Source organism: Lycium barbarum, chromosome 3 (assembly GCF_019175385.1).
Source record: "Lycium barbarum isolate Lr01 chromosome 3, ASM1917538v2, whole genome shotgun sequence".
NCBI lineage: Eukaryota > Viridiplantae > Streptophyta > Magnoliopsida > Solanales > Solanaceae > Lycium > Lycium barbarum.
The window spans coordinates 21,310,458-21,338,455 of record NC_083339.1 but is presented as its reverse complement, the minus strand read 5'-3'; the positions used below and the strand labels follow the sequence as shown (position 1 = coordinate 21,338,455).

At 43.5% G+C, this 27,998-nt stretch overlaps 1 protein-coding gene across 5 annotated transcripts; it reads left to right on the top strand.

The window, feature by feature from the left end:
* The first annotated feature begins 20 nt into the window (after window positions 1–20).
* LOC132630724 (uncharacterized) lies at window positions 21–27,621 on the top strand. Of its 5 annotated transcripts, none has more exons than XM_060346292.1 (3): window positions 80–645; window positions 732–999; window positions 5,582–7,605. In XM_060346292.1, the coding sequence occupies exon 3, from the start codon at window positions 5,745–5,747 to the stop codon at window positions 7,593–7,595; it is 1,851 nt and encodes a 616-aa protein (XP_060202275.1). In that variant the 5' UTR covers window positions 80–645; window positions 732–999; window positions 5,582–5,744; the 3' UTR covers window positions 7,596–7,605. The 5 variants fall into 5 exon arrangements, 3 of the variants coding, with proteins under 3 accessions (XP_060202275.1, XP_060202274.1, XP_060202273.1); XM_060346291.1 differs by having other exon boundaries at window positions 84–645; window positions 938–999; XR_009578666.1 differs by lacking the exon at window positions 5,582–7,605 and adding an exon at window positions 27,339–27,621 and having other exon boundaries at window positions 21–999.
* Window positions 27,622–27,998: the final 377 nt, after the last annotated feature.

The following is a 27,998-nucleotide window of genomic DNA, read 5'->3' as shown; positions in this document are numbered from 1 at the left end:
CTATTTTAAAACTAAATACGTATATTAAATTACTCGTATTGTAATTCATATAGGTGTATATTTTTTGGGAATTAATTAGGACAAACAAGCATATTTTAATTAATTGATAGAAGTGAAAAGGGGTTAGGAAATAATCATCTACCCAGAATATTGGGCCAATTCCCTTTTCCTCGTAAACCAAAATCTGTGGCCCAAAAGACCCAACCCAATATATCCACCGACCCGGCCCACCTAAAACTAAAGCCACCACCTAAATCCCCAAACTAAGTCTTCAACCCCATTTTCATGCCAACCAAACGACCCTAGTATTCTTCACCCAAATTCAATGGAAATCTGAAATCCCTAACTAGCCATCACCTCCACCTCTCTCCCATTCACGTCACCTCTCTGCCGGCTCCACCGTCGGACCGCTGGATCAAAGTGGTCATCGACGCCACTGTCATCATCAATCACCTTTTCTCCCATCACCCATCTCCCTTTTCTGAAAAATAGAGCTCAACAACTCCTAAAAGGTCGATTGAGACCTCTGAGAAAGGGGAAGAACAAAGATCCATCAGCCCATCTCTCAACCCGATGGATACAAACCAGAATTGGCAATATTTCTACCCCAAACGGCTCTTTCTCCTTCAAATCACCTCTGAAAAGGTGAGAATCCCATCATTTTCAATTTAAGAGATTTTCCCTCCGTATTCATTACTTTGAATTTTGAATTTGATACCTTTAATTTTCAGCTATAAATACAGCCCCTCTATGGGCTGTTGATGACAGGTTCAAGTGTTAGAAATTCCCTATTGAACAACCCCAAAAAAATCCCATCGGCTTTCTCAAAAATCTTTTTTTTTTACTCTTAAGTTGGGGCTCTCAAAAAAATTCTCTTTAACTAAGTTTTTTTTTTTTTTTTTTTTGTCGAATTCTCGGTGGTTCTCGGCTAAACAAGCTTTTCAAGAGGATTCGGAGACTGGACGACAACAATAGCCTCAGTTCGCTGTCACGAAGAAGGTAATTGTACTCGTCCTCTCTTCGTCTCTCATTTTGTAAGAAGTAGAAATATAGTCGTCCAAGTATTTGTCGTCGTTTGTTTGGTTTAGCTAACTGAAATGGGGCCTTTTCAATAAAGTCTTGTTGTCTGTTTTCTTTTCTGCCTGTTGGAATCTGTTATGACTGCTATGTTTCGCTTTAAAGCTATGAAATGGTTAATAAAAATTAAGTGCACCTAGAGGAGCTATAAACTTACCTATAGAATATATGAGTAATCACCCTCGACTCTCATTACGTTTCAGTTTATAGAGTAAAAAATGTATTTGTTCGAGATGTTCTCATCTTTTGTTTAATTTTCTGGTGAAGTGTACATTAGAATCTGCAACTTTATCTTTGTTTAATAGAACTAGTGTAGAAAGAAGCCAATATGAATTATGAATTTGTTTTGGAAAAAACAAAACTGCTGATCCCTACAAGCAAATCTATTTTATGTATTATTTAAAGGATGATAAAATTCATTGTTCATAGAATTTCGAGACCTTTGACAGAACATAATTACCGGCACGATAACATGTTTAGTTGCGGTTGAGAATCAAAGATGTCTTTATACTTATCTGTAGAGATTTTGTGTGCTACCAGCATATAGAAGTTTCACCATTTCCATATAGAGATGACATAAGCTATAAATAATCCTTAAATAGTTTGAGATTAATGGTGCATTTAGAAAACCATGGCTATAGGAATGGTATACCAATCTTATTAGGATTTGAATGGTACCCTTGTTTTGTTGAAACTTCTGTTTGGATAAGGTTGTTTGTTCTATATTTTTTTACGCAATGGTTAAGATATGAAACCTCACTTGTCATTTAAAACAATGTCCTTGGGTGTACTTTGCAAAAATGGTGTTTTTTTCAGTTATGGGAACACTGTCAGCTTATCTTTATTGTATACATAGAGGTCCTGGATCTAAAAGTTCTTAAGTTTTTTTTTTAAACATTGATATATGTTATAACGTGTGCAATAGTCCTGCTATGCTTCTCTTTAGAATTCCTTTTACTAGGGGTTTACTTTCAGGTTGAATTTATTAAAGTACATATCAAATTGTGCTTTACTTTGCAAAAGGTTTATATTTGCGTTAAAGCATGTTATAAAGTTAAGCTTTTATGTTCTGGAAGTTCATGGGTATCAGATCCTTAAAAATAGAAAAATCAGTAGTCCCTTTTTACAAGTCTGGGATAGTTGTGTCCATTGGTTTTTTGTGAGAAAATGGGCTTTGAATGAAGAATATGTTTCCCTGCTGGTGTATTACGATGAAGTCATGCGTATGTGGTGAAGCTGCTTTGCCTATTGAAACTGGAAAAACCATGTTTTAACATAATATGAGTTTAAAAAGTTTGAAGTAGGTAACCGTGAACATGAGTTCTCCTTTGAATAAGAACTTGCTATTTTTAAAACTCATGGGATTGTGATCACTAAGTCAATAGATCTTCATCCGTTGTTGCTAAAATTACTAATTTTACACTCTGTTCGTACTTAAGAAAACTGATTATGCTAATGAGTGTGTCACCTGCATGTTAATCTGAAAAAGCAGTCTAGTTTGATAAGATCCCTGTTTAGTTGCGCTTCCCCCTTCAACTTGGGTTGACTAGAAATACTGAGGATGATAAAATATTATGCTCGTTAACATCCCTGCTTGCAGTATGGAACCTGGACCTACTTGTTTTCCTAGATTAGTATCACAATGGTTCGGGGTAATTTATTCGAGACCTTTGGAAACTAGAAGGTGTACTTGTGAACTTGAGATCCCTTGTTGATATGAGTTGATTCGCTGAGGCATATGTGCTACCTTCTTAATAATTTATTTCTGGCAATAAACGCTAGCTAGTTTCTCCAGTTGGCTTTAAGTTCCCAGACTTCTATGTTTTGAAGGAAAGTGTGTACTCTACTAGATATCCGGTAATGTGCTGCTACATCCGGCCATAATGAATCTTCTTTTATGATACGTACCTGGTGTGTTTCTTTTGTCGTTCAGTTCGTGTGGGTCAATTATCTTATTTGCTGCTATGCATACTCTTTTAAAAGCGAATAGAAATCTGTTTGGGCAATTTAGATGTCATGTGTAAAGTTTTTCCTGGAAATGTATTGAAGTAGTTTTGTCTCAAGGTTGTGTGTGTTAATTTAATACTTTGAGGAATATGTGCTTGGATCTAGTGTTCTAAAAAATGTGATTTTCTTTAGGAAACTTACCCTTTTAAGTGTTGTTTTGTTTAAAACAATTGGAAGTCTGAAGTGCGTGTGTTTATGGGATTTTAATCATTAAAAGACCGCTGTGTTTATTTTTTAAAGCTTGAATGCATGCTTGATGATAAGTGATTCTGCCTCTCTTATGTGTTTAAATTCTTGCTTAAATAAAAGGAAACCACCTTTTATTTCAAAAGCAATGTATGTTAATTTAATTGAAAGAAATCGTTTAGTTGTGTCCTTTACTAGAATATGTAGTCGTGGTTCAGTTGTTTTAAGATGTTGGTCTGGTTAAGCTGAAATGTTTTGCTGAAAATCCTAAGGATGCTTGAGTTTAAATAAGTTCTATATCCATAGTTTATAATTGTTGAGGATCTAGTAGCCATGACTGTCACATCTGTTTCCTGAAGTATGCTATGTAATTTTCAACAATAAGCTGCCAAGGTTTCTCTTTAAGTTGTCTGAAGTGTCGTGAACTTTGAGTTCTTTCCACTATTCCCATATATCCTAAGTTGTTGATGGTACAAACTCGTAAACTATGTTGCTCGGACTCTTCAAAAATGTCGATGGGTGCGTGTCGGATCCTCCAAAAATAGTGCATTTTTGGAGGATCCGACACGGGTACGGCAACAATTTTGGAGAGTCCGAGCAACTTAGCTCGTAAAGCATGCTAAAAACTGTTGATATTTGAGAAAATTCTTGGGCTGTATAATTCGGTATATTCTTATCATGAGAATTCTTCAAAGTATCCCAGGAAGAACTTGATTTAAAGATCTAAAGGAAGATTTGCCTTGATACTGTAAATTTTCATATAGATTAACTTGTGTAAAAAATGTGAATCTAAAGGGCAAACCAGTAGCTCTTATGAGTGTCTTTTAAAAATCTTTATTGATTGAGTATGTGCCACAAAACCTACTGTTTTAGGAGTAAGTTGCAAAGGTGTAAAATCTTGTTTGAGTTTATAGCAAACATATAAACTTTACTGTTTAGGACTTAGTGAGTTTCAGCCTAGTTCAAATTGTTTTCTGTTTATCTTGCTTGAGTGGTGTATTCATGTGATTTTTTTTAGAATCTCAGAGCATGTTTGTTTGGGACAATTCAGAGATCATACTTGCGGGCGTCTGTGTTCCTTGTCGTGCTAGTTAAATAAATTTGAGTACTTAATTTTGGCATCCAGTTTTGTGATTTGTTGCCATTGGAATAGTATTTACATTGGGTTTGCTGCACATTTATTCTCTTTCCAGTGAAGTGTATTAGAACACTTAATTTGACTAATATGTCTTGCTAAATACTCTACTTGCATAATTAAAATAAGGAATAAGTTTGCTAGATGGCCATTTGTTCTCTTTTTTACCCAGGTCATAGCATTGTGTAAAAAATATGAATGTAATACTTGCTCATTGTTAGATCTGAATATTTGATTTGATAAGTCATTGCTGAGGTTCTAGGAGATTAGTTAAAATTTGTTAGTTTAATTATAAGTTTATACATTATTGGCCATTTCTTTTAAAGTTTCACTCTAATCCTTATCTTTTTTTTCTTCCTTTCTTTTTTCATGAAACACTTGGGAGCATTTGGAGTTATGGCAACTCCGGATTCTGCCCATATCAGAGAAAAACCAGTAGCTACATTTGCGTGCTCGTGTCTAACAGCCTTCGTTCGTGTCAAGCGTCCCTGTCCTTCTTCCTCTTCTTTAAATTTCTTATCTTTGTGTTAACATATATACATATATAATATCATGGGCGGCTTTCCAGCCATGCCCCATGACCCCTTGGACGCGCCCCATGGCGCCATGGCAAGCCTCTCAGCGCCTAGCGCCATGGACGGCCCCGTGGTCTCGGACGCCCCAAGTGACAAGGTTGCTTCTGCCAATGTCACCCCATCAATGTCCCTCGCTCGCGCCCCTGCGCTGGCCGTGCCTCAACGCGTGCCCAGCGCCCAGTGACAATGCAGCTCTGCTACAGTGCCAGCGCTCAGCGCCTAGTGCCTGCGCCCCAGTGCGCGGCAGTGCCCCGACCAAGGGTGCACATGGACCTGTTCTAGTTAGGTCTCTTTTGTTGTAATTATAGAGTAGCTTACTTTATGTATTTTTGGTTGTGATTCTCTAGCAAGTCTATGTCTAGTTCTATGACTTGGGTTTTTATTTTTAAAGCATTATTAGGGGGGATCAAGCAATCAAAACTTTCAAGCAAGCAATCAATTCTCTGTACTGGTGTCTCTCCCTCTCGACACCGCTTGCTTTTTTTTGTAATAGCTTTCATTAATGCAAACAGCTCTTTTTCTCAATTCACTTTCCTGTTCTCTCAATTGCTCTTGACATTGGTTTTTTCGCACGGCACTAACAGTCTCGTCTAACGTGCAGAGGGGACCCCGGTTGGCGGACAGTAACCTTGGAATCATCGGTTGCTTAGCTTTACGTTGCCCTTCCAAGAAGTCTCAGGAAGGCGTCGCGTAACAGTTGGTATCAGAGCCTAGGCTCGACATCGGACGAGGGAACACGTTACTATTGTCATCATTTTTTTACCATGGTGAACCATGGAGACCGCCTCTTGATTTTGGAAACGACGGTCAACAGACTTCCACCCATGACTGAAAGAGTGGAGGACCTGGACCGCAGGATGCGACAGGCTGAACAAGACATTGTAAATATTACTACTGACACTGATGCAGCCGCACAGACGACTGCCGTACAAAGAGATGAGGACCTGGCCCATAGGACTCGGGAGGCAGATAGAATGACTGCCATGCAAGTAACCATCGACCACTTGACTAATCAGCTCAATGTTGTCAACGCTGCCTTACAGGGCCTACTCCAAGGAGGGGGCAATCCTATTGGGGGCGCGGCAAACATTGCCGCGGCGCCCCAGAAACTCAAGATTCCTGAACCAAAGCCCTATCAGGGTGCTCGAAACGCCAAAGTGGAAAATTTCACCTTTGACATCGAGCAGTACTTCGACGCTGTGGGAGAACTGGAGGAGCCCAAGAAGGTAGCAACTGCTGCCATGTATTTACAAGGCGACGCCAAACTCTGGTGGCGTGTGAAATATGAAGCTATCAAGGCAGGTGAGGATGCTCTTGAGACATGGGAAGAACTAAAAGCAGCCATTCGTTTACAGTTCTTCCCCGAGAACGTCGAGTATAATGCACGGAGGAAACTTCAGGAACTCAGGCAAACGAAGTCAGTCCGAGATTATGTCCGCGAGTTCTCTGCACTCATGCTGAACATAAGGGACATGGGCGACAAGGACAAGCTTTTCACGTTCATGGAAGGTTTGAAACCCTATGCCCGCATGGAAATACAAAGACAAAGGGTGGATTCCTTGCCCAAAGCTATCCAAGCTGCGGAATGCCTCAGTGACTACCAAGTGGATGCTCGAAAGGATAGACCTCAACCACCAGCCCGTGGGGGATTCAAAGGGGGCCAATCCTACAATGCTGGTCCCAGCCGAAGTGGGGGAGATCGTAGTGTGACCAAATCTAAAGGTTCCTCCTCAGGCAGCAATAGTGCTGCATCTCATAATAATGATCAGGGGCGGAAGCCCCCCTCAGGATGTCGTCATTGCGGCGGACCACATTGGAACAATGAATGCCCACAGGCACAGATGAACGCCCATCAAATTCTGGATGATGGGACGAACGATGATGAGGATGATGCGGATCAAACAGAACCAATAGGTGCCTTCAATGCACTTGTTTGTTCCATTTCCAACGCTGTAGAGGGCACCAGTGCCGGCCTATGCAAAAAGAAAGACCCAAGCTCGACTGCCAAGAAGGGAAAGACAAAGGCAGGCAACGGGCCTCCTCCAAGAGAGGAGAAGACCCTGATGTTTGTCGACTTGAGAGTAAATGGCAAACCTATTAAGGCCATGATAGACACAGGTGCTACGCACAACTATCTGGCCACCACAGAAGTAGAACGTCTTGGCCTAGTTGTTGGAAAGGGTAAAGGCCGTGTCAAAGCTATCAACTCACCGCCCCAATTGGTGGGTGGGATAGCCAAAGGAGTGCCGGTAAAGATGGGTCCTTATGAAGGCAAGTTCGACTTGTGGGTAGTGATCATTGATGACTTCGACTTGATAGTGGGGTTGGAATTCATGAGACAAACTAACATCATTCCCATACCCTACGCGGATGTGCTTCTGATGATGGGAGCAAACGGGGCCAAACCCTGCATTGTCCCATGCACAACCATAAAGATGGCTTCAAGAGATATCTCTGCATTGCAGCTGAAGAAGGGGGTCCAGCGACAAGAACCCACGTTCCTAGCTACCCTTTGCATTGAAGAGATTGAGCGTTCTTCGGGTCCCATTCCAATGCCCGTGAAGGAGCTCATGAAGGAATTTGAGGATGTCATGCCGCAAGATATGCCGAAGTGACTCCCGCCTAGGCGGACGGTCGATCATGAAATTGAATTAGTGCCGGGTGCGAAGCCACCTGCCCGGGCACCCTACAGAATGTCACAACCCGAACTCACCGAGCTTCGGAGACAGTTGACGGAGATGCTGGACACGGGGATCATCGTGCCCTCCAAGTCGCCTTATGGGTCACCTGCACTATTCCAAAAGAAACACGATGGCACCCTAAGGCTCTGTGTTGACTATAGGGCCCTCAACAAGATCACCGTGAAGAACAAGTACCCCATACCACTAATGGCGGACTTGTTTGACAGACTGGGCGGTGCCACAGTGTTCACCAAAATAGACCTGAAGACAGGTTATTGGCAAGTCCGTATTGCGGAAGGAGACGAGTCCAAGACGACATGTGTGACAAGATATGGCTTGTTCGACTTCCTGGTCATGCCGTTCGGTCTGACCAATGCTCCAGCCACGTTTTGCACTCTAATGAACCAGGTCTTTCGAGAATACATTGATGAATTTGTGGTGGTATACCTGGACGACATTGTGGTGTACAACAAAACGTTAGGCGAACACCTGGAGCACCTAAGGAAAGTCCTAACTCGGTTGCGGAAGCATGAATTGTACGTAAAGCTATCCAAATGCTCCTTTGCTCAGAAACAGATTGACTTCCTTGGGCATGTTGTTGAAGAAGGTCGCATCAAGATGGACCAACAAAAGATCAAGGCTATCACAGATTGGCCACCACCCAAGGATATCCATGCCTTGAGAGCGTTCCTTGGCCTATGCAACTTTTATCGACGGTTCGTCAAGAACTACTCCCTCATTGCATTACCACTGACAGAGCTCCTCAAGAAGATCACACCTTGGGACTGGTCGCCAAAGAGAGCAGACGCTTTCAACTCGCTAAAAGTGGCTATGTCTAGTAGCCCTGTTTTGACCTTGCCTGACTTGACCAGACCCTTCGAAGTAGAGACGGATGCCTCTGATTACGCCTTGGGCGGAGTCTTGCTACAAGAGGGGCACCCGGTGGTCTACGAAAGTCAAAAATTGAAGGATGCGGAACGACGCTATGCGACTCACGAGAAAGAATTATTGGCCGTCGTCCATTGCTTGCGCCTTTGGAGGCACTATCTTCTGGGTTCCCCTTTCGTGGTGAAGACGGACAACACGGCTGTCAATCACTTTATGACCCAGCCAAACCTAAATGGCCGCCAGGCTAGATGGCAGGAACTTCTAGCGGAATTTCACTTCAATCTGGAATATCGAAGTGGGAAGACCAATCATGTTGCGGATGCACGGAGTCGAAGGGCCGATCTAGCATCGGTATGCCTGCTTGCCACCCTTAGGGGGAGCGAGGTGGCTACCACCATAAAAGACCAAATCCAGGGCCTTCTCACCAAGGACCCTTCGGCACAGTATTTGGTCGACTTAGCAGGTCAAGGAAAAACTCGCCAGTTCTACATGGAAGATGGGTTCCTGAAAGCAAAAGGGAACCGCCTTTACGTTCCTAAAGGAGGAGATTTGCGGAGAAGTCTCCTGATGGAATGTCACGATACTCTATGGGCAGGCCACCCTGGAGAAGAACGTACCATGGCATTGCTACGCCGTGCATATTATTGGCCCCAGATGGCAGATGATGTCGCTCAGTATGTGAAGACTTGCTTAGTATGCCAGAAAGACAAGTTTGACCGTTTGACACAAGCGGGCCTGTTGGAGCCCTTACCTGTCCCAAAGAGGCCTTGGGAAAGCGTCTCATTGGATTTCATCACCGGCTTGCCCAAGGTTGGAGATCTCACGACTATCTTAGTCGTGGTTGATCGGTTTTCTAAGTATGCTACTTTCATTGCAGCACCCAAGTATATATCAGCAGAGGAGACAACTCGACTCTTCTTCACCCATGTTGTCAAATATTGGGGTCTGCCCAAGGATATTGTTAGTGACCGCGACTCTCGCTTCACCAGCAACTTTTGGACCCAGCTCTTTAAGTGCTTGGGGTCTAAATTGAGCCACAGCTCGAGTTTTCACCCGCAATCCGATGGTCAGACGGAGCGGTTCAATGGCATGTTGGAGGAATACTTGCGGCACTTTGTTACCGGCTCGCAGAAGAATTGGGTGAAGTTATTGGATGCGGCCCAACTGTGTTTCAACTCACAAAAGAGCTCTAGCACAAATAAGAGCGCTTTTGAAATTGTTACCGGGCAGCAACCGCTACTCCCACACACTGTGAATGCCCCAAACATGGCCAAATCTCCACGAGCAGCTAGCTTCTCAAAAGAATGGAAGCAGAATCTAGAGATAGTGCGGAGCTATCTGGTAAAGGCACAAAAGCGGATGAAGAGACATGCTGATCAGAATCGTCGCTTTGTGGAATATCAGGTTGGGGACAAGGTGATGGTGAAGATCCCTAAGAGATACCTATTTGCAGGGGTCCATGACCCTCGCCTGTTGCAAAAATACATTGGCCCTCTGTCCATTGAGAGGCGCATTGGGAAGGTAGCATACCGGGTGGATACCCCAGCTTGGTGGAAGATTCATCCTGTGTTCCATGTCAGTCTTTTAAAGCCTTTTCGAGAAGACACAGAAGACCCTTCACGCAGCCAGCTCACAATACCTAGTATTCGAGGCCCACAAGCAACTGGGAAAAGGGTAGTAGAAGCCATCCTTAACGATCGAGTCATACATGCCTCAAGGAAAGATCACCAAGAGTTCCTGGTGAAATGGCTGGGATGTGATGCTGAAGAGAATACGTGGGAGAGGGGCACCAGCCTCAAAGCCTACAAGCACCTGATCGATGACTATCTTGCAAGCAAGGCGCCGAGGACGTCGCCAACTCAGGTGGGGGAGAATATCATGGGCGGCTTTCCAGCCATGCCCCATGACCCCTTGGGCGCGCCTCATGGCGCCATGGCAAGCCTCTCAGCGCCTAGCGCCATGGACGGCCTCGTGGTCTCGGACGCCCCAAGTGACAAGGTTGCTTCTGCCAATGTCACCCCATCAATGTCCCTCGCTCGCGCCCCTGCGCTGGCCGTGCCTCAACGCGTGCCTAGCGCCCAGTGACAATGCAGCTCTGCTACAGTGCCAGCGCTCAGCGCCTAGTGCCTGCGCCCCAGTGCGCGCGCGCACCATGCCCTGCGCGCACGGCAGTGCCCCGACCAAGGGTGCACATGGACCTGCTCTAGTTAGGTCTCTTTTGTTGTAATTATAGAGTAGCTTACTTTATGTATTTTTGGTTGTGATTCTCTAGCAAGTCTGTCTAGTTCTATGACTTGGGTTTTTATTTTTAAAGCATTATTAGGGGGGATCAAGCAATCAAAACTTTCAAGCAAACAATCAATTCTCTGTACTGGTGTCTCTCCCCCTCGACACTGCTTGCTTTTTTTTGTAATAGCTTTCATTAATGCAAACAGCTCTTTTTCTCAATTCACTTTCCTGTTCTCTCAATTGCTCTTGACATTGGTTTTCCCGCATGGCACTGACAGTCTCGTCTAGCGTGCGGAGGGGACCCCGGTTGGCGGACAGTAACCTTGGAATCATTAGTTGCTTAGCCTTACGTCTTCCTTCCAAGAAGTCTCAGGAAGGCGCCGTGTAACAATACACATGTTTATATTATTGACTAACATTTTTTTGGATCGTATTTGTAGCATATTTATTTCTTGTTTGTTTACGAACTTGCGAAAAAAAAATGGTTAAGTATATCAGTAAGTTTAGGTGCTTACCCCCCATCCCCTTTGGTATAATTTTCGATTTAGGTGTATTCGGGAACGTCCTTCAGTTGCTTTTACTTAACTCTTCCTAAGTTGCAACCAGTTATTTTTACAAAGGAAGAGACATGCTTTTTTTGACCATATAAACGTGGTTAACCAAACCTTTTCTTTTCAAAAGATTGCGAAAGAAATAAGAGTTCCAAATATAGGTTTTTGCAAAGCGCTAAGATGTGAATTTTTGGAAGTGTAAAACGCAAGTTTCAAAGGAATAAAAATGTAGATTTTTATGGGTAAAAGCAGTAGTTGCAAACTGACCATTTTTAGAATTACATTCTTTTGATACTAACATGTGAGCAGGTATAATTTTTTTAAGTTTATACAATACTTTTATTAGGGTCCCCGTATAGTGATTCTAGTTATTTTACGAGAGCTCCAAGGTACATACTTTATTTTTCCATACATATATATCTACTGTATCTTACTTTTATTAACTCTTTAATCATCTTTACATCACGTTTATACATATATATTACTCTCATATCACAAATGACTGTTTTTGAAACATTATATACCACCTTACGTAGGAAATAAATATCCTATATGTACATTATTTTCTCAAAAAATATACATACTAATCCTCCCATTTTTACACTATTTTACACAAAAATACGTCATGAATATGTGTTTATATGTTTACATCTCATGCATACTAAACTACTACTTTACAAATAAACATACACATACATCATTTTTTTTACATACGTGCATCTATATTCTCACTTATCATTTGTACACGCGCATATATTTATTTACGTGATCGTGACTTTAAAAAAATGCTATTTGTACAAATCATCTTTGGATATTAGTTCCTTTAGCAGTTATTTAAAATAGGTAATAGTAAATAAGAAATAGATAAATAATCCCCCTCTAGTGTTAATTAAGTTAAGTTTAAAGACTGTCTTCTGATAGGTTCTAAGGGATGCTTAACACCTTCTCCTCGAGGTAAATAAAACCCTTACCTAGAATCTCACAGGTTTTAAAGACTAAAAATAGAGTTTACATTTTTACAAATGGTTTCCTAATATTTTCTAAAATTAGGTGGTGACTCTGAAAACTTTCAAAACCAAAGGAAACATAGTATAAGTTGTGAACTAGTTTTAATCCGTTAAAAATAGGGCGTAACACTGTGTACACATGTACTCCGGACGGAATAACTTCATGTCTCGGTAGCACAACCCAAGATGACTCGCGAAGTCTAAGTGCTACTCATCCCAGATCTTTTCCCAACAAACAGACGAGACTCCAGATCTTTTGCTCATGGAAGATTTTCATCAGCACCACCCTGGGGGACCCGCAGAGTCCATGTACTCACTCAATCCACGATTTCAGGACAAACATCGGATATCGGACTCTCACATCACTCTCATCCAAACTGAGCCCAGCTTATCATAGTGTTTCATCAAGTATAAACAATGTATCAATAGTATATCATGAACGATGAGAATGCATCCAATGTATGTGTCAACATCAATAATCAATCAATGTCACAAGTACTAAACATGGGTACGCTAACAATAGCATGAAAGACTACACAAGTCATATAGAACTATGTCCTCGTATCAACATCAATAAGTAAGGTACTACAATATCACAAACACGATGGAACAACAATCCCCAATATCTACTATCAACATGTGGCATCAAGCCAACAACGATAGAACAATCAAGTCACAACACAACGGGGTGGCTAACCCCAATCACACAACAGGGCCTATCCTAAGAAAATATCCAACCCAACTTCATACCCGAAGGTTTACATGCTATCTCCGATAATATTATCTAAATATATGTTTCGCTACACGAAGTCTCACCGAGGGTAAGCCATAACCTACCTGGATGGCCGAACAACAATACACCAACAATCACTCCTTAGCCTTGCCCTTTCGCTAAGCCTCAAGATCAAGAAAGTCTAGGCATATTTGAAATCTAGATTAGAAATCATGAAAATCGATACCTATATTGCTATCATTCAAATTAGGTCAAAACCAACCCTAGAATTTGGGAAAACTGGGCCCACAAGGTCAAAACGGGAACTTTCGGGGTAAAATATCCAATCAAACACTAGATGATCAAAACCCATCAACTAATTGCTAAATTAACTCAAGGATTCATCCAATTTCAAAATCTAAGCAAAACCCCCAATTTTGGGTATAAATCCTAACTCTTAGATTCAAGGATTCAACACTAATAATGAAAGATATATGATTCACAACCTTAATTACATCATAATCTTGCATAAACCCAATCAATTTCATCATTTAAAAGTCTAAGTAGAATATCCATTAAATTCACTTTTTATCTTCCATTACCAAGGAAAGAAGGATTCTAAGATGATTAGGAATAAAGAATTAGTAAGGAGATTAACAGGACTTACCACAAAGAATTTTCCCCAAGAATCTTCTAGAACAGTTCGCAAGAGCTGAATTTTCGTAATAGTAATAAATGATAGACTAAGGGCTTTTACTACACACATAATGAAAATAACAGGCCTGATACCGTTACAATGGCATCGGGACCGCCACGACGCCACCGCCTCGACGTCCACTCAGATCGTCAGGAGGTCTGGCAAAAGTAAGCTTGGCCGCCCCAGAGGCCATCACACTGCTACGGCGGTGCCACTGGGACGGTACTGGTGCTGCCCTGGCGAACACCAGGTACTAGAAATCCTAATTATTTCCCAAGTCTCAATCGAAATCCCGACCAACTCTCGAGGCCATCTGCTCACAAATCACGTACAAAGACCCACATTAAAACATGCTACGAACACACTCGTGGCCTTAGAATTCCCAGCGGAGGTCACGCTGACCGAGTCAATCCCCGATACCTCAATTCCAACTTCCCAACCCAAGTTCCAAAATGCATCCGAGTGCATTGGGAACTGAACCAGATATACACACAAGTTCTAAATGATCATCGCGACCCAAAAGTCAACTTTAAGTCAACTTTTTTCGCTTTAAGCCCAAATTTCACAAAAAGTCACTCGAATCAGATCTAGACACTTCAGGAAGCATGTCAATGGTCCCCTCAAGTCAAAAGTGAGCTAACCAAGCTAAAAAATGGGCAAAAGTGCCAAAAAGACTATAACGACCAAGCGGGTCGTTACATCAGATACCAATTAAACCATCGCTCGTCTTCGAGTAAAGAAGGGAAATGAGCGGGAAAATACCTGAATAGGTGAACAACTGGGGATATTAGCTACGCATGTCCGACTCAGTCTCCCAGGTAGCCTCCTCAACAGGACGGTGCTTCCATTGCACCTTCACAGAAGCAATCTCCTTCGACTTCAACTTTCGAACCTGCCTATCCAAGATCGCAATAGGCTCCTCCTCAGAGGTCAAATTCTCATCAAGTAAGATCGAATCCCAACGAACAATGTAAGTACCGTCAGCGTGGTACTTCTTCAACATAGAAATATGAAAAACCGGATGAACTCCCGCCAAGCCTGGCGGCAAGGCTAACTCATAAGCAACATCGCCCACACAGTCAACAATCTCAAATGGGCCAATATACCTGGGGCTCAACTTGCCCCTCTTCCCAAACCTCATAACACCCTTCATGGGTGAAACCTTTAATAGAACCTGGTCACCAACAACAAACTCTAAATCTCGGACCTTCTGGTCCGCATACGTCCTCTGTCGACTCTAAGCTGCGAAAAGCTTGACCTGAATAAGTCTCACTCTATCAAGGGACTCCCTTAACAAATTCGTACCCCAAAGTCGAACCTCGAACCCATCAAACCAGCCAACCGGAGATCTACACCTCCTACCATATAAAGCCTCAAAAGGCGCCATGCTAATTCTCCAATGATACCTATTGTTGTAGCCAACTCTGCCAATAGTAAGTGCTGATCCGAATGACCACCAAAGTCAATAACACACGCTCTCAACATATCCTCGAGCGCCTGAATGGTCTGTTCGAACTGGCCATCGGTCTGGGGATGAAAAGCAGTACTGAGATCTAATCGGGTACCCAACTTCTCATGAAAAGCCCTCCAGAATCGGGAAGTGAAGATAGTACCCCGATCAGATACAGTAGAAATAGGAACCTCATGCAATCTCTTAATATCCCGAATGTACAAGTTGGCTAACTTCTCCGCCGTATAAGAAATCTGAACCGGAACAAAGTGAGCGGATTTGCAACCGATCAACTATCACCCAAATAGAATCAAACTTGCCCAACGTCTTCGGAAGACTTACAACAAAATCCATAGCAATCCTGTCCCACTTCCACTCGGGAATGGGTATCCTCTGAAGTACACCGCCGGGTCGCTGGTGCTCATACTTTACCTGCTGACAATTCCCACACTTAGCCACAAAATCAACTATATCCCTCTTCATCCGATGCCACCAATAGTTCTGCCTCTGGTCACGATACATCTTAGTCCCCCCGGATGAATGGAATATCGAGAGTTATGAACCTCGGACAAGATCAACTGAATCAAATCTCCAACACAAGGAACGCACATGGCCCCCTTAATCCTCAAAATGCCCTCAGGATCAATCACAGCCTCCTTGGCCTCACCCCTCAAAACTCTATCTCAAATTTTGTTCAACTGAGCATCCTCAGACTGATGAGTCCTGATCTGGTCCAATAAGGATGACCTCACCTCTACACAAGCCAAAACCCTACCCGGGGCTGAAATATCAAGGCGAACGAAATTGTTGGCTAAAGTCTGCACCTCCATGGCCAATGAACGCTCGAAAAAATCAAACGAGCCAAACTCCCCATACTCACTGCCTTGCGACTCAAGGCATCAACCACCACATTGGATTTCCCGAGATGATAAAGAATAGAGATGTCATAGTCTTTTAGGAGCTCCATCCATCGGCGCTGCCTAAAATTAAGATCTCTCTAGGTAAACATATGCTGAAGGCTACGGTGATCGGTGAAAACCTCAAAATGGACACCGTAAAAATAATGCCTTCAAATCTTCAAAGTAAAGACCACGTCTAGCAACTCCAAGTCATGGGTAGGGTAATTCTTCTCATGAATCTTCAACTGACAGGAAGCATAAGCTATCACTCCACCCGCCTGCATCAATACAGCACCCAAACCCATACGGGATGCCTCCCAATAGACTGTGAAATCTGTACCCTCCACGGGTAATTCTAAGATTGGGGCTGAAGTCAAAAAAAGCTTGAGCTTTTGAAAGCTCTCCTCACATTCATCGGACCACTAGAAGGGAACATTTTTCTGAGTCAAACTGGTCAAAGATGAAGCAATAGCAGCAAAACCCTTCACAAAGAGACTGTAATAATTGGCCAAACCCACAAAATTACGAACCTTAGTAACAGTAGTGGGCCTCGCTCAACCCCTCACAGCCTCAATTTTCTGTAGGTCAACCATAATTCTATCCTTAGACACAACGTAGCCCAAGAATGCCACAGACTCCAACCAGAACTCATACTTAGAAAACTTAGCAAACAGGCTATGCTTCTTTAACAACCCAAGAATAGTACAAAGATGGCTCTCATGCTCCTCTCTACTCTTGGAATACACCAAGATATCATCAATAAACACAATCACGAAAGAATGGCCTAAAGATGTCCTTCATCAAAGTCATAAATGTAGCCGGGGCATTGGTAAGCCCAAAAGACATCACTAGAAACTCATAGTGGTCATATCTTGTCCGAAAGGCTGTCTTCGGAATATCCTCAGCCCTGATCCTCAACTGGTGGTAGCCTAAACGCAGGTCAATCTTTGAAAATACTGAGGCACCCTGAAGCTGGTATAATAGATCATCAATATGAGGCATAGGGCACTTGTTCCAAATGGTAACCTTGTTAAGCTGGCGATAATCAATGCACATCTTCATGGTCCCATCTTTCTTCTCACAACTACCACAGAAGCACCCCAAGGGGAGACACTTGGCCTAATGAACCCCTTGCTCAATAATCTTGTAACTGCTCTTTAAGCTCTTTTAACTCGGCAGGTGCCATCCGATATGGCGGAATAGAAATAGGGAGAGTGCCCGGATCCAAGTCAATACAGAAATCAATGTCACGATCCGGTGGCATGCCCGACAGATCAGACGGGAATACCTCTGTAACTCTCTCACAATAGGAATGGACTCAAGGGGTAGAGATGCAACAGTCGTGTCTCAAACATGAGCCAGAGAAGCTAAACACCCCTTATTGACTAACTTCTTTTCCTGAAGGAAGGAAATGAACTTCTTCGGAGCGGGACTAGGAGTACCCCTCCACTCAAGCCTAGTAATGCCTGGCATGGCTAAGGTAACTATCTTGGCGTGCCAGTCCAATATCGCGTGATAAGGAAAAAGCCAGGACATCCCCAATATAATATCAAAGTCCACCATATCGAGAATCAGCAAATCTACCCAAGTGTCATACCCCATAAAAGTAGCCAAATAGGACCGGTAAACTCGATCAACAATCACAGAATCTCCAACCGGAGTAGACACATAAACAGGTATATCTATGCTATCACAAGGAAAAAAAACCCAACCAACGGCATGATGTGTAGACACATACGAATAAGTGGATCCAGGATCAAATAACACAGATGCTGCTCTATGACGAACATAAATGGTACCTGCAATAATAGCATATGAGGCCTCTGCCTCGAGCCTACCAAAAAATGAGTAATAATGGGCCCCACCACATGCAGTCTGAGATTCCCTGCTCGCACTGTGGGACCACCTTTAACTGCCTGGGATCCACCTCTAGAACTCTAAGAACCACCGCGGCCTGGCTGAGCACCGCCCCTCTGAGAAACACCACCTCGACCACCAGACGATGTCGGAGTCCTCTGTGGCTGATAATCCCATCTGGTTCGGGAACATCTCCTAGCAATATGCCCAACCACTACACACGAAAAATAGATCAGAGGGGACGAAAGATGATAAACTGAAGCTGGGGATCGGGATGAAACAATCATGTCTACCGGTCGAGAAAATAAACTCTTGGGAGCTCTCAGTCTGGGTGGCTCACTGGAGGTAGCCTGCAAAGCTGAGTGCACAGGGCGGTCAGAATATGGCTGATATAGCCTAGTAGACTGATCGGCGCTCCTCGAACTAGAACCACCATAACTCCCAGTCTGACGCAGTCTCTTGTCACCACTACTTCCAAATGCACGGGCCTTAGCGGCCTCAACCAAATAAGTATGCTCAATGATGGACTAGAAGGAAGCCCCCATGGCCTCCATCTGAAGGCAAGGAATCTGAAGAGGACCCACCAACCCACTAATAAAACGCTTAATTCTATCAGGCTCAGTAAGGATTAAGGGGGTGGAATAACGGGCCAGATACAGATAACGAGTCACATAGGCCTCCACAGTCATACCCCTCTACTGTATATGTAGAAACTCCTCCCTACATGCCTCTCTCAAAGACCAGGGCACATACTTCTTAGGGAAGGCCCGGTAGAACTGAGTCCAAGTCAAGGGAAGGGAACCCTCAGGTCTGCAAGCCATAAAAATACCTCCACCAAGTCTTCGTGTCGCTGCGAAACTGGTAGGACACACGGTCAACTCCATGGGTCTCCACGATCCCCATCCTATGCGGAAACTCATGCATATCCAGGATGAACTCATAAGCGTCCTCAGAAGAAGTACCCAAAAACCTCGACGACTCTAACTTCTTGAACCTACCAACAAGATCCTGATCAGTCACGGTCATAATAGCGCCCTCCATGGGCCTAAGATTGTCACCAGGAACGGGTACCGCATCAATACGGGGAGCCATAGATGCAGCGGGGTGTGCTACCCTAGTAGGTCTCTACTCAAGCGTTTGCGCCCTAACTCTGGTTTGTGAACCTCTGCTAGGAGTAGTAACACCAGCGGTTGCCTGCTGGGCATCTAGATGAAGTAAGACTCTGGCCATAGTATCCTGCATAGCCTGATCAGAAGTAACCTCGGGCTATGTCCGTACTGGGGCCACACCATCCTCTGCGGCCTGGTCTCGATCCTACTGATACTCAGGCTCTGGAGATGGAGATCTCTCGCGCCGTTGTCTAACCGCAGGATCCCTGCCCCTGGCTGGGGCAGACCCGCGACCTTTAGCTCTGCCGTGCCCGCAGGCTGTCGCTTGCCCTCTCGTGCCATCCGCAGTCGCGGGCTCTGGAACCTGACCTCGGACTTTAGTAGCTCGGTCCTCACCATCAGTGAGAGAAGAGATAAGAGGCAAATATCAATTTGATTATTCCAGATACCAATTAGAATAAAGTAGCACGAAAGAATGAAACAAAGTGAGATTTCCTAAATGTCCTATAGCCTCTCGCAAAAAGTGAGCTCATCGTACCGATCCACGAGACTCTACTAGGCACACTCTTGTATTATAGACCGGGTAACCTAGTATAAGTCAACACAATCGGAACCAAGTAGACGTCATCGCCTAGGTAGAGCATTTAAACCTAAATGTGCCAAGTCTCAATATGTCCAATCCGAAACCAACATCACAAGTAAAACACCATATCATCACAATTTAAGCCATGATGCAATGCAATGCAATAATGTATGAATGCAAGTACAATGCCATGCAATGCTATGTACACATGTACTCCAGATGGAATACCTCCACGTCTCGGTAGCACAACCCAAGGTGACTCGCGAAGTCTAAGTGCTACTCGTCCCGGATCTTTGCCCAACAGACAAACGAGACTCCGGATCTTTACCCATGGAGGATTTTCATCAGCACCACCCTGGGGGACCCGCAAAGTATATGCACTCACTAAATCTACAATTTCAAGACAAACATCGGATATCGGACTCTCATATCACTCTTATCCAAACCGAGCCCAGCTTATCATAATGTTTCATCAAGTATAAATAATGTATCAACAATATATCATGAAGGATGAGAATGCGTCCAATGAATGTCTCAACATCAATAATCAATCAATATTACAAGTACCAAACATGGGTACGCCAACAATATCATGAAAGACTAAACAAGTCATATACAACTATGTCCTTATATCAACATCAATAAGTAAGGTACTACAATATGACAAACACCATAGAACAACAGTCCCCGATATCTAATATCAACGTGTGGCATCAAGCCAACAACGATAGAATAATCTAGTCACGACACAACGGGGTGGCTAACCCCAATCACACAACAGGGCCTATCCAAAGACAATATCCAACCCAACTTCATACCCGAAGGTTTACATGCCGTCTCCGACAATATTATCTAAATATATGCTTTGCTACACGAAGTCTCACCGAGGGTAAGTCATAACTTGCCTGAATGGCCGAACAACAATACACCAACAATCACTCCTTAGCCTTTCCCTTTCGCTGACCCTCAAGATCAAGAAAGTCTAGGCATATTTGAAATTTAGATTAGAAATCATGAAAATCGATACCTATATTGCTATCATTCAAATTAGGTCAAAACCAACCTTAGAATTTGGGAAAACCGAGCCCACAAGGTCAAAACAGAAACTTCGGGGGTAAAATATCCAATAAAACACTAGGTGATCAAAACCCATCAACTAATTGCTAAATTAACTCAAGGATTCATCCAATTTCAAAATCTAAGCAAAACATCCAATTTTGGGTATCAACCCTAACTCTTAGATTCAAGGATTCAACACTAATAATGGAAGATATATGATTCACAACCTTAATTACATCATAATTTTGCATAAACCCAATCAATTTCATCATTTCAAAACCTAAGTAGAATATCCATTAAATCCACTTTTTATCTTCTATTACCAAGGAACTAACAAGGAAAGAGGGATTCTAAGATGAATGGGAATAAGGAATTAGTAAGAAGATTAGCAGGACTTACCACAAAGAATTTTCGTAATGCTAATAAATGATAGACTAAGGGCTTTTACTACACACTTATTGAAAATAATAGGCCTGATACCGTTACGGCGGCATCAGAACCGCCACGGCGCCACCGCCCCGACGTCCACTCAGACCGTCGGGACGGTAAGCTTGGCCGCCCCAGAGGCCATCACGCCGCTACGGCGGTGCCGCTGGGACGGTACCGGTGCCACCCTGGAGGACACCAGGTACCAGAAATTCTAACTATTTCTCAAGTCTCAACAAAAAATCTTGACCAACTCCCGAGGCCATCTGCTCACAAACCAAATACGTAGACCCACATAAAAATACACTACGAAGGCACTCGTGGCCTCAGAATTCCTAGCGGAGGTCTCGTTGACCGAGTCAACCCCTAATACCTCAATTTCAACTTCCCAACCCAAGTCCCATAATGTATTCGAGTGCATTGGGAACCGAACTAGATATACACACAAGTTTTAAACGACCATTCGGACCTCTCAAAATTGATGAATTTTCAAAAAAGATCCGTTTACCCAAAAGTCAACTCTTTTCGCTTTAAGCCCAAATTTCACAAAAAGTCACTCGAATCAGATCTTGAGACTTCGGGAAGCATGTCAATGGTCCCCTCGAGTCAAAAGTGAGCTAACTAAGCTCAAAAAGGGGCGAAAGTGCCAAAAAGACTATAACGACCAAGCGGGTCGTTACATCATATACCAATTAAATCATCGCTCGTCCTCGAGTGAAGAAGGGAAAGGAGCGGGAAAATACCTGAATAAGTGAACAACTGGGGATATCAGCTACGCATGTCCGACTCAGTCTCCCAGGTAGCCTCCTCAACAGGACGGTGCTTCCATTGCACCTTCACAGAAGCAATCTCCTTCAATCTCAACTTTCGAACCTGCCTATCCAAGATCGCAATAGGCTCCTCCCTATAGGTCAAATTCTCATCAAGTAAGATCGAATCCCAATAAACAACATAAGTACCGTCGGCGTGGTACTTCTTTAGCATAGAAACATGAAAAATCGGATGAACTCCCGCGAAGCCTGGCGGCAAGGCTAACTCATAAGCAATATCGCCCATACAGTAAACAATCTCAAATGGGCCAATATACCTGGGGCTCTACTTGCCCCTCTTCTCAATCCTCATAACACCCTTCATGGGTGAAACCTTCACTAGAACCTAGTCACCAACAACAAACTCTAAATCTCGAAGCTTCCGGTCCGTATACATCTTCTGTAGACTCTGAGCTGCCAAAAGCTTGGCCTGAATATCTCTCACTCTATCAAGGGACTCCCTCAACAGATTCGTAGCCCAAGGTCGAACCTCGAACCAATAAAACTAGAAAATCAGAGATCTATACCTCCTACCATATAAAGCCTCAAAAGGCGTCATGCCAATACTCGAATGATAACTGTTGTTATACGCAACTCTGCCAATGGTAAGTGCTGATCCCAATGACAACAAAAATTAATAACATATGCTCTCAATATGTCCTCGAGCACCTGAATGGTCCGCTGCTCGAACTGGCCATCGGTCTGGGGATGAAAAGCTGTACTGAGATCCAATCAGGTACCTAACTCCTCATGAAAAGCTCTCCAGAATCGGGAAGTGAAGATAGTACCCCGATCAGATACAACAGAAATAGGAACCCCATGTAATCTCGTAATATCCCGAATGGACAACTTGGCTAACTTCTCTGCGGTATAAAAATCTGAACCGGAACAAAGTGAGCGGATTTAGTCAACCGATCAACTATCACCTAAATAGAATCAAACTTTCCCAGGGTCTTCGGAAGACCCACAACAAAATCCATAGCAATCCTGTCCCACTACCACTCAGGAATGGGCATCCTCTGAAGTACACTGCCGGGTCGCTGGTGCTCATACTTTACCTACTGACAATTCCCATACTCAGGTCACGATACATCTTAGTCTCCCCCGGATGAATGGAATATCGAGAGCTATGAGCCTCGGACAAGATCAACTGAATGAAATCTCCAACAAGAGGAACTCACACACGCCCCTTAATCCTCAAAATGCCTTTAGGATCAATCGCGGCCTCCTTGGCCTCACCCCTCAAAACTTTATCTCGAATCTTACTCAACTGAGCATCCTCAAACTGATAAGTCCTGATCTGGTCCAATAAGGATGACCTCACCTCACACAAGTCAAAACCCTGCCCGGGACTGAAATATCAAGGCAAACGAAACTGTTGGCCAGAGTCTGAACCTCTATGGAAAACGGACGCTGGAAAACAATCAAACGAGCCAAACTCCCTATACTCACTACCTTGCGACTCAAAGCATCAGCCACCACATTGGCTTTCCCAGGATGATAAAGAATAGAGATGTCATAGCCCTTTAGGAGCTCCATCTATCGGCGCTGCCTGGAATTAAGGTCTCTCTGGGTAAACACATGCTGAAGGCTACGCTGATCGGTGCAAACCTCATAATCGACACCGTACAAATAGTTCCTCCAAATCTTCAAAGCGAAGACCACGTCCAACAACTCCAAGTCATGGGTAGGGTAATTCTTCTCATGAATCTTTAACTGACGGGAAGCATAAGGTATCACTTTCCCATCCTGCTTCAACACAGCACCCAAACCCATACGAGATGCATCACAATAGATTGCGAAATCCGTACCCTCCACGGGTAATGCTAAGATCAGGGCTGAAGTAAAAAAAAAAAGCTTGAGCTTTTGAAAACTATCCTCAGAATCATCGGACCACTGGAAGGAAACATCTTTCTGAGTCAATCTAGTCAAAGATGAAGCAATAGCAACAAAACTCTTCACAAAGCGGCGCTAATAACTGGCTAAACCCACGAAACTACGAACCTCAGTAACAGTAGTGGGCCTCGCTCAACCCCTCACAGCTTCAATCTTCTGTGGGTTAACCATAATCCCATCCTTAGACACAACGTGGCCCAAGAATGCCACAGACTCCAACCAGAACTCACACGTAGAAAACTTAGCAAACAGGCTATACTTCTTTAACAACCCAAGAACAGTACGAAGATGGCTCTCACGATCCTCTCTACGCTTGGAATACACCAAGATATCATCAATAAACACAATCACGAAGGAATGGCCTAAAGATACCATTCATTAAAGTCATAAATGTAGTCGGGGCATTGATAAGCCCAAAAGACATTACTAGAAACTCACAGTGGCCATATCTCGTCTGAAAGGCTGTCTTCGAAATATCCTCAGCCCTGATCCTCAACTGGTGGTAGCCTGAACGCCGGTCAATCTTCGAAAATGGTGAGAAACCCTAAAGTTGGTCAAATAGATCATCAATAAAAGGCATACGGCACTTGTTATGAATGGTAACTTTGTTCAGCTGGCGATAATCAATGCACATCCTCATGATATCATATTTCTTCTTCACAAATAACACAGGAGCACCCCAAGGAGAGACACTCGGTCAAATGAACCCCTTGCTCAATAAATCCTGTAACTGCTCTTTAAGCTCTCTCAACTCAGTGTGGTCCATTCGATATGGCAGAATAGAAATTGGGTGAGTTCCTGGATCCAAGTCAATACAGAAATTAATGTCACGATCGGGTGGAATGCCCGACAGATTAAATGGGAATACCTCCGCGAACTCGCTCACGATAAGAATAAACTCAAAGGGTGGAGATGCAACAATCGTGTCTTCCACATGAGCCAGATAAGCTAAACACCTCTTATTGACTAACTTCTTTGCCTGAAGGAAGAAATGATCTTCTTCGGAGTGAGACTAGGAGTACCCCTCCACTCAAACCTAGGAATGCCCGGCATAGCTAATGTGACTGTCTTGGCGTGACAGTCCAATATTGCGTGATAAGGAGAAAGCCAGGATATCCCCAATATAATATCAAAGTCCACCATATCGAGAATCATTAAATCTACCCAAGTGTCATACCTCATAAAAGTAACCAAACAGGATCAGTAAACTCGATCAACAATCACAGAGTCTCCAGTCGGAGTAGACACATGAACAAGTATATCCATGCTATCACAAGTCAAATCCCAACCAACGGCATGATATGAAGGTACATACGAATAAGTGGATCCAGGATCAAAACACAGATACTACTCTATGACTGACAGAAATGGTACCTACAATAACAGCATCTGAGGCCTCTACCTCGGGCCTACCCAAAAATAAGTAACAAAGGGCCCCACCATGTCTAGTCTGAGATCCCCCTCTCATACTCTAGGACCCACCTCTAACTGCCTAGGATCCACCTCTAGAACTCTGAGAACCACCGCGGCCTGACTGAGCACCGCCCTCTGAAAAGCACCACCTTAACCATCAGACGATGTCGGAGTCCTCTATGGCTGATAATCCCATCTAGGTCAGGAACATCTCCTAGCAATATGCCCAATCTCTCCACACGAAAAACAGATCAGAGGGGACGGAGGCTGATAAACTGAAGCTGAGGACCTGGAGGAAACAACCCTGTCTACCGATCGAGAAAATGAACTATCAGGAGCTGTTTGGCTGGGTGGCTCACCGGAGGTAGCCTTCAAAGCTGAGTGTACAGGGCGGCCAAAATATGGCTGATACAGTTTAGAAGACTGACCGGCGCCCCTCGAACTAGAACCACCATAACTCCCAGTCTGACGCAGTCTCTTGTCACCACTACCTCCAAATGCACGGGCCTTAGCCGCCTCAACCAAAGCAGCATGGTCAACGATGGACTGGAAGGAAGCCCCCCATGGCCTCCATCTGAAGGCAAGGAATCTTAAGAGGACCGACCAACCCACTAACAAAACGCCTAATCCTGTCAGGCTCAGTAGGGATCAAGGGGGCGAAATAACAGGCCAGATACAGATAACGACCATCCGGACCTCTCAGAATCGACGAATTTTCAAAAAAGATATGTTTACCCAAAAGTCAACTTTAAGTCAACTATTTTCACTTTAAGCTAAATTTTCACAAAAAGTCACCTGAATCAGATATAGACACCTCGAGAAGCGTGTCAACAGTCCCCTCAGATCAAAAGTGAACTAACCAAGCTCGGAAAGGGGCGAATGTGCCGGAAAGACTGTAACGACCAAATGGGTCGTTACACATAGGTTGGGGATTTAGGTCTTGAATAGAAGTATGGTTGAATGATGTTCTTCTTGATTCTAATTTCATGATTCGGATATGTTAGACTTTCATTATCTTGAGGCTCAAAGGAAAGGGAAGACTAAGGAGTGATTGTTGGAGACCTTGTTGTTCGGCCTTCTAGGTAGGTTACGGTTTACCTTATGGTGAGACTTCGATAGAGAAGTGTATGTTTAGATAATATTATCGGATAATGCATGTAAGCCTTCGAGTACGAAGTTGGGATAGATATTGTCTTAGGTTGGGCCTTGTATGATTTGGGGGTAGCCACCCCGTTGTGTTGTTGACTCATCTTGATCTATTTACTTGTTGGTTCGTTGACATATTGAGACATTGATAATTATGGCAAGTGATATATCATGAATTTGATATTGCGGTACTTACTCATTCGATACTTATGCGAATGGTGATTCATTGTGGCTTATCGTGTAGCCTTACTGTTGATGTTACTTGTGTGTTATGTGTGGTACTATTTCGGATTATATTAGTTGTTGATATCACATTTCATCATATTTATACGCATTTCCACGATACACACATATTTGCATGGTTCTGGTATTGATGATGATATATGAGAAAGTGTAGCCTCCGTGGTATCTGCCGGAGAGCGTGAAAGAGAGATGATTATTCGTTGCTCGAGGTTTCTTGCTAGGAATGATGAAGTGTCCGATGCCCATGGTCTTTGTCGGGATCATGAGAGTGTGCTCGTGATCCAAGGTCATATTCCGGAGCAAGTGGTACATAGACTTCGCGGGTCCCCCATGGGTCATGATCGCCGAGACGTGGAGTCATTCCGTCTGGTACATATTGTACAAAGCTGCATATGCATTGCATTCATCCTACACACATTATTGCATTGCATTGTATCTTGGCTTCTGTTGGTTGTTGTGATTCTACTATGATGTACTGATTCAGATGCTAAACTGAGACTTGGCACAGTAGGGTTTAGATGCTACAACATAGGTGATGACTTGTACCGTGGATATGGCTTATTGTTGACTTGTACTTGTTGTCTTACGTGTTTATCTTCCTTTTTGTCTTTATATATGTTAGCTAGCCTTAGTCGGCCTATGATACTACCAGTACTTGTTGTTTGTACTGACCTGCACTTTCTGCATTCTTTTATGAATGCAGAGTATCAGGAGGGATCAACTTCTACTCCTCGTGGCTGACTGTTCGAGGATTTGCTAATTCGATTCTTTCAGGATGAGCATGGGGACGTTCGCTGCCTGAAGACTCCTCTATCTACTATGTCTTTATTCCTGTTCTAAGACATATGTTTTTAGACTATTGATGTATTTTTACTGTTCAGACTTGTAGTATTTAGTCAGATACTCCTGTATGGTTAGACCAGATTCCGGGGTGTATTTTCTTACTTCTGCATTTTTGTTATATCATTATCGTGAGACTTACGCAATTCTATATCTTTCGCTCATTTAATTATTATTTCATGTATTTTAGATTATTGGGATAAGGGTTCGCTTACCGAGGTGGAAAAGGTAGGTGTCCACATGACTTAGTGAAATTGGGTCGTGACAAGTTGGTATCAGAGCCCTAGGTTACCCGGTCTACAATGCAATAGTGAGTCTAGTATAGTCTCGTGGATAGGTACGATGAGCTCCGTAATTATCTATGAGAGGCTATAGGACATTTAGGAAAATTCACTTTCTTTCCTTCTTTCGTGCTACTTTATTCTAATTGGTATCTGGAACAATCGAATTTGTATTTGACTCTTATCTCTTCTCTCACAGATGGTGAGGGCGAGAGCTACGATAGCCCAAGACTAGGTGCCAG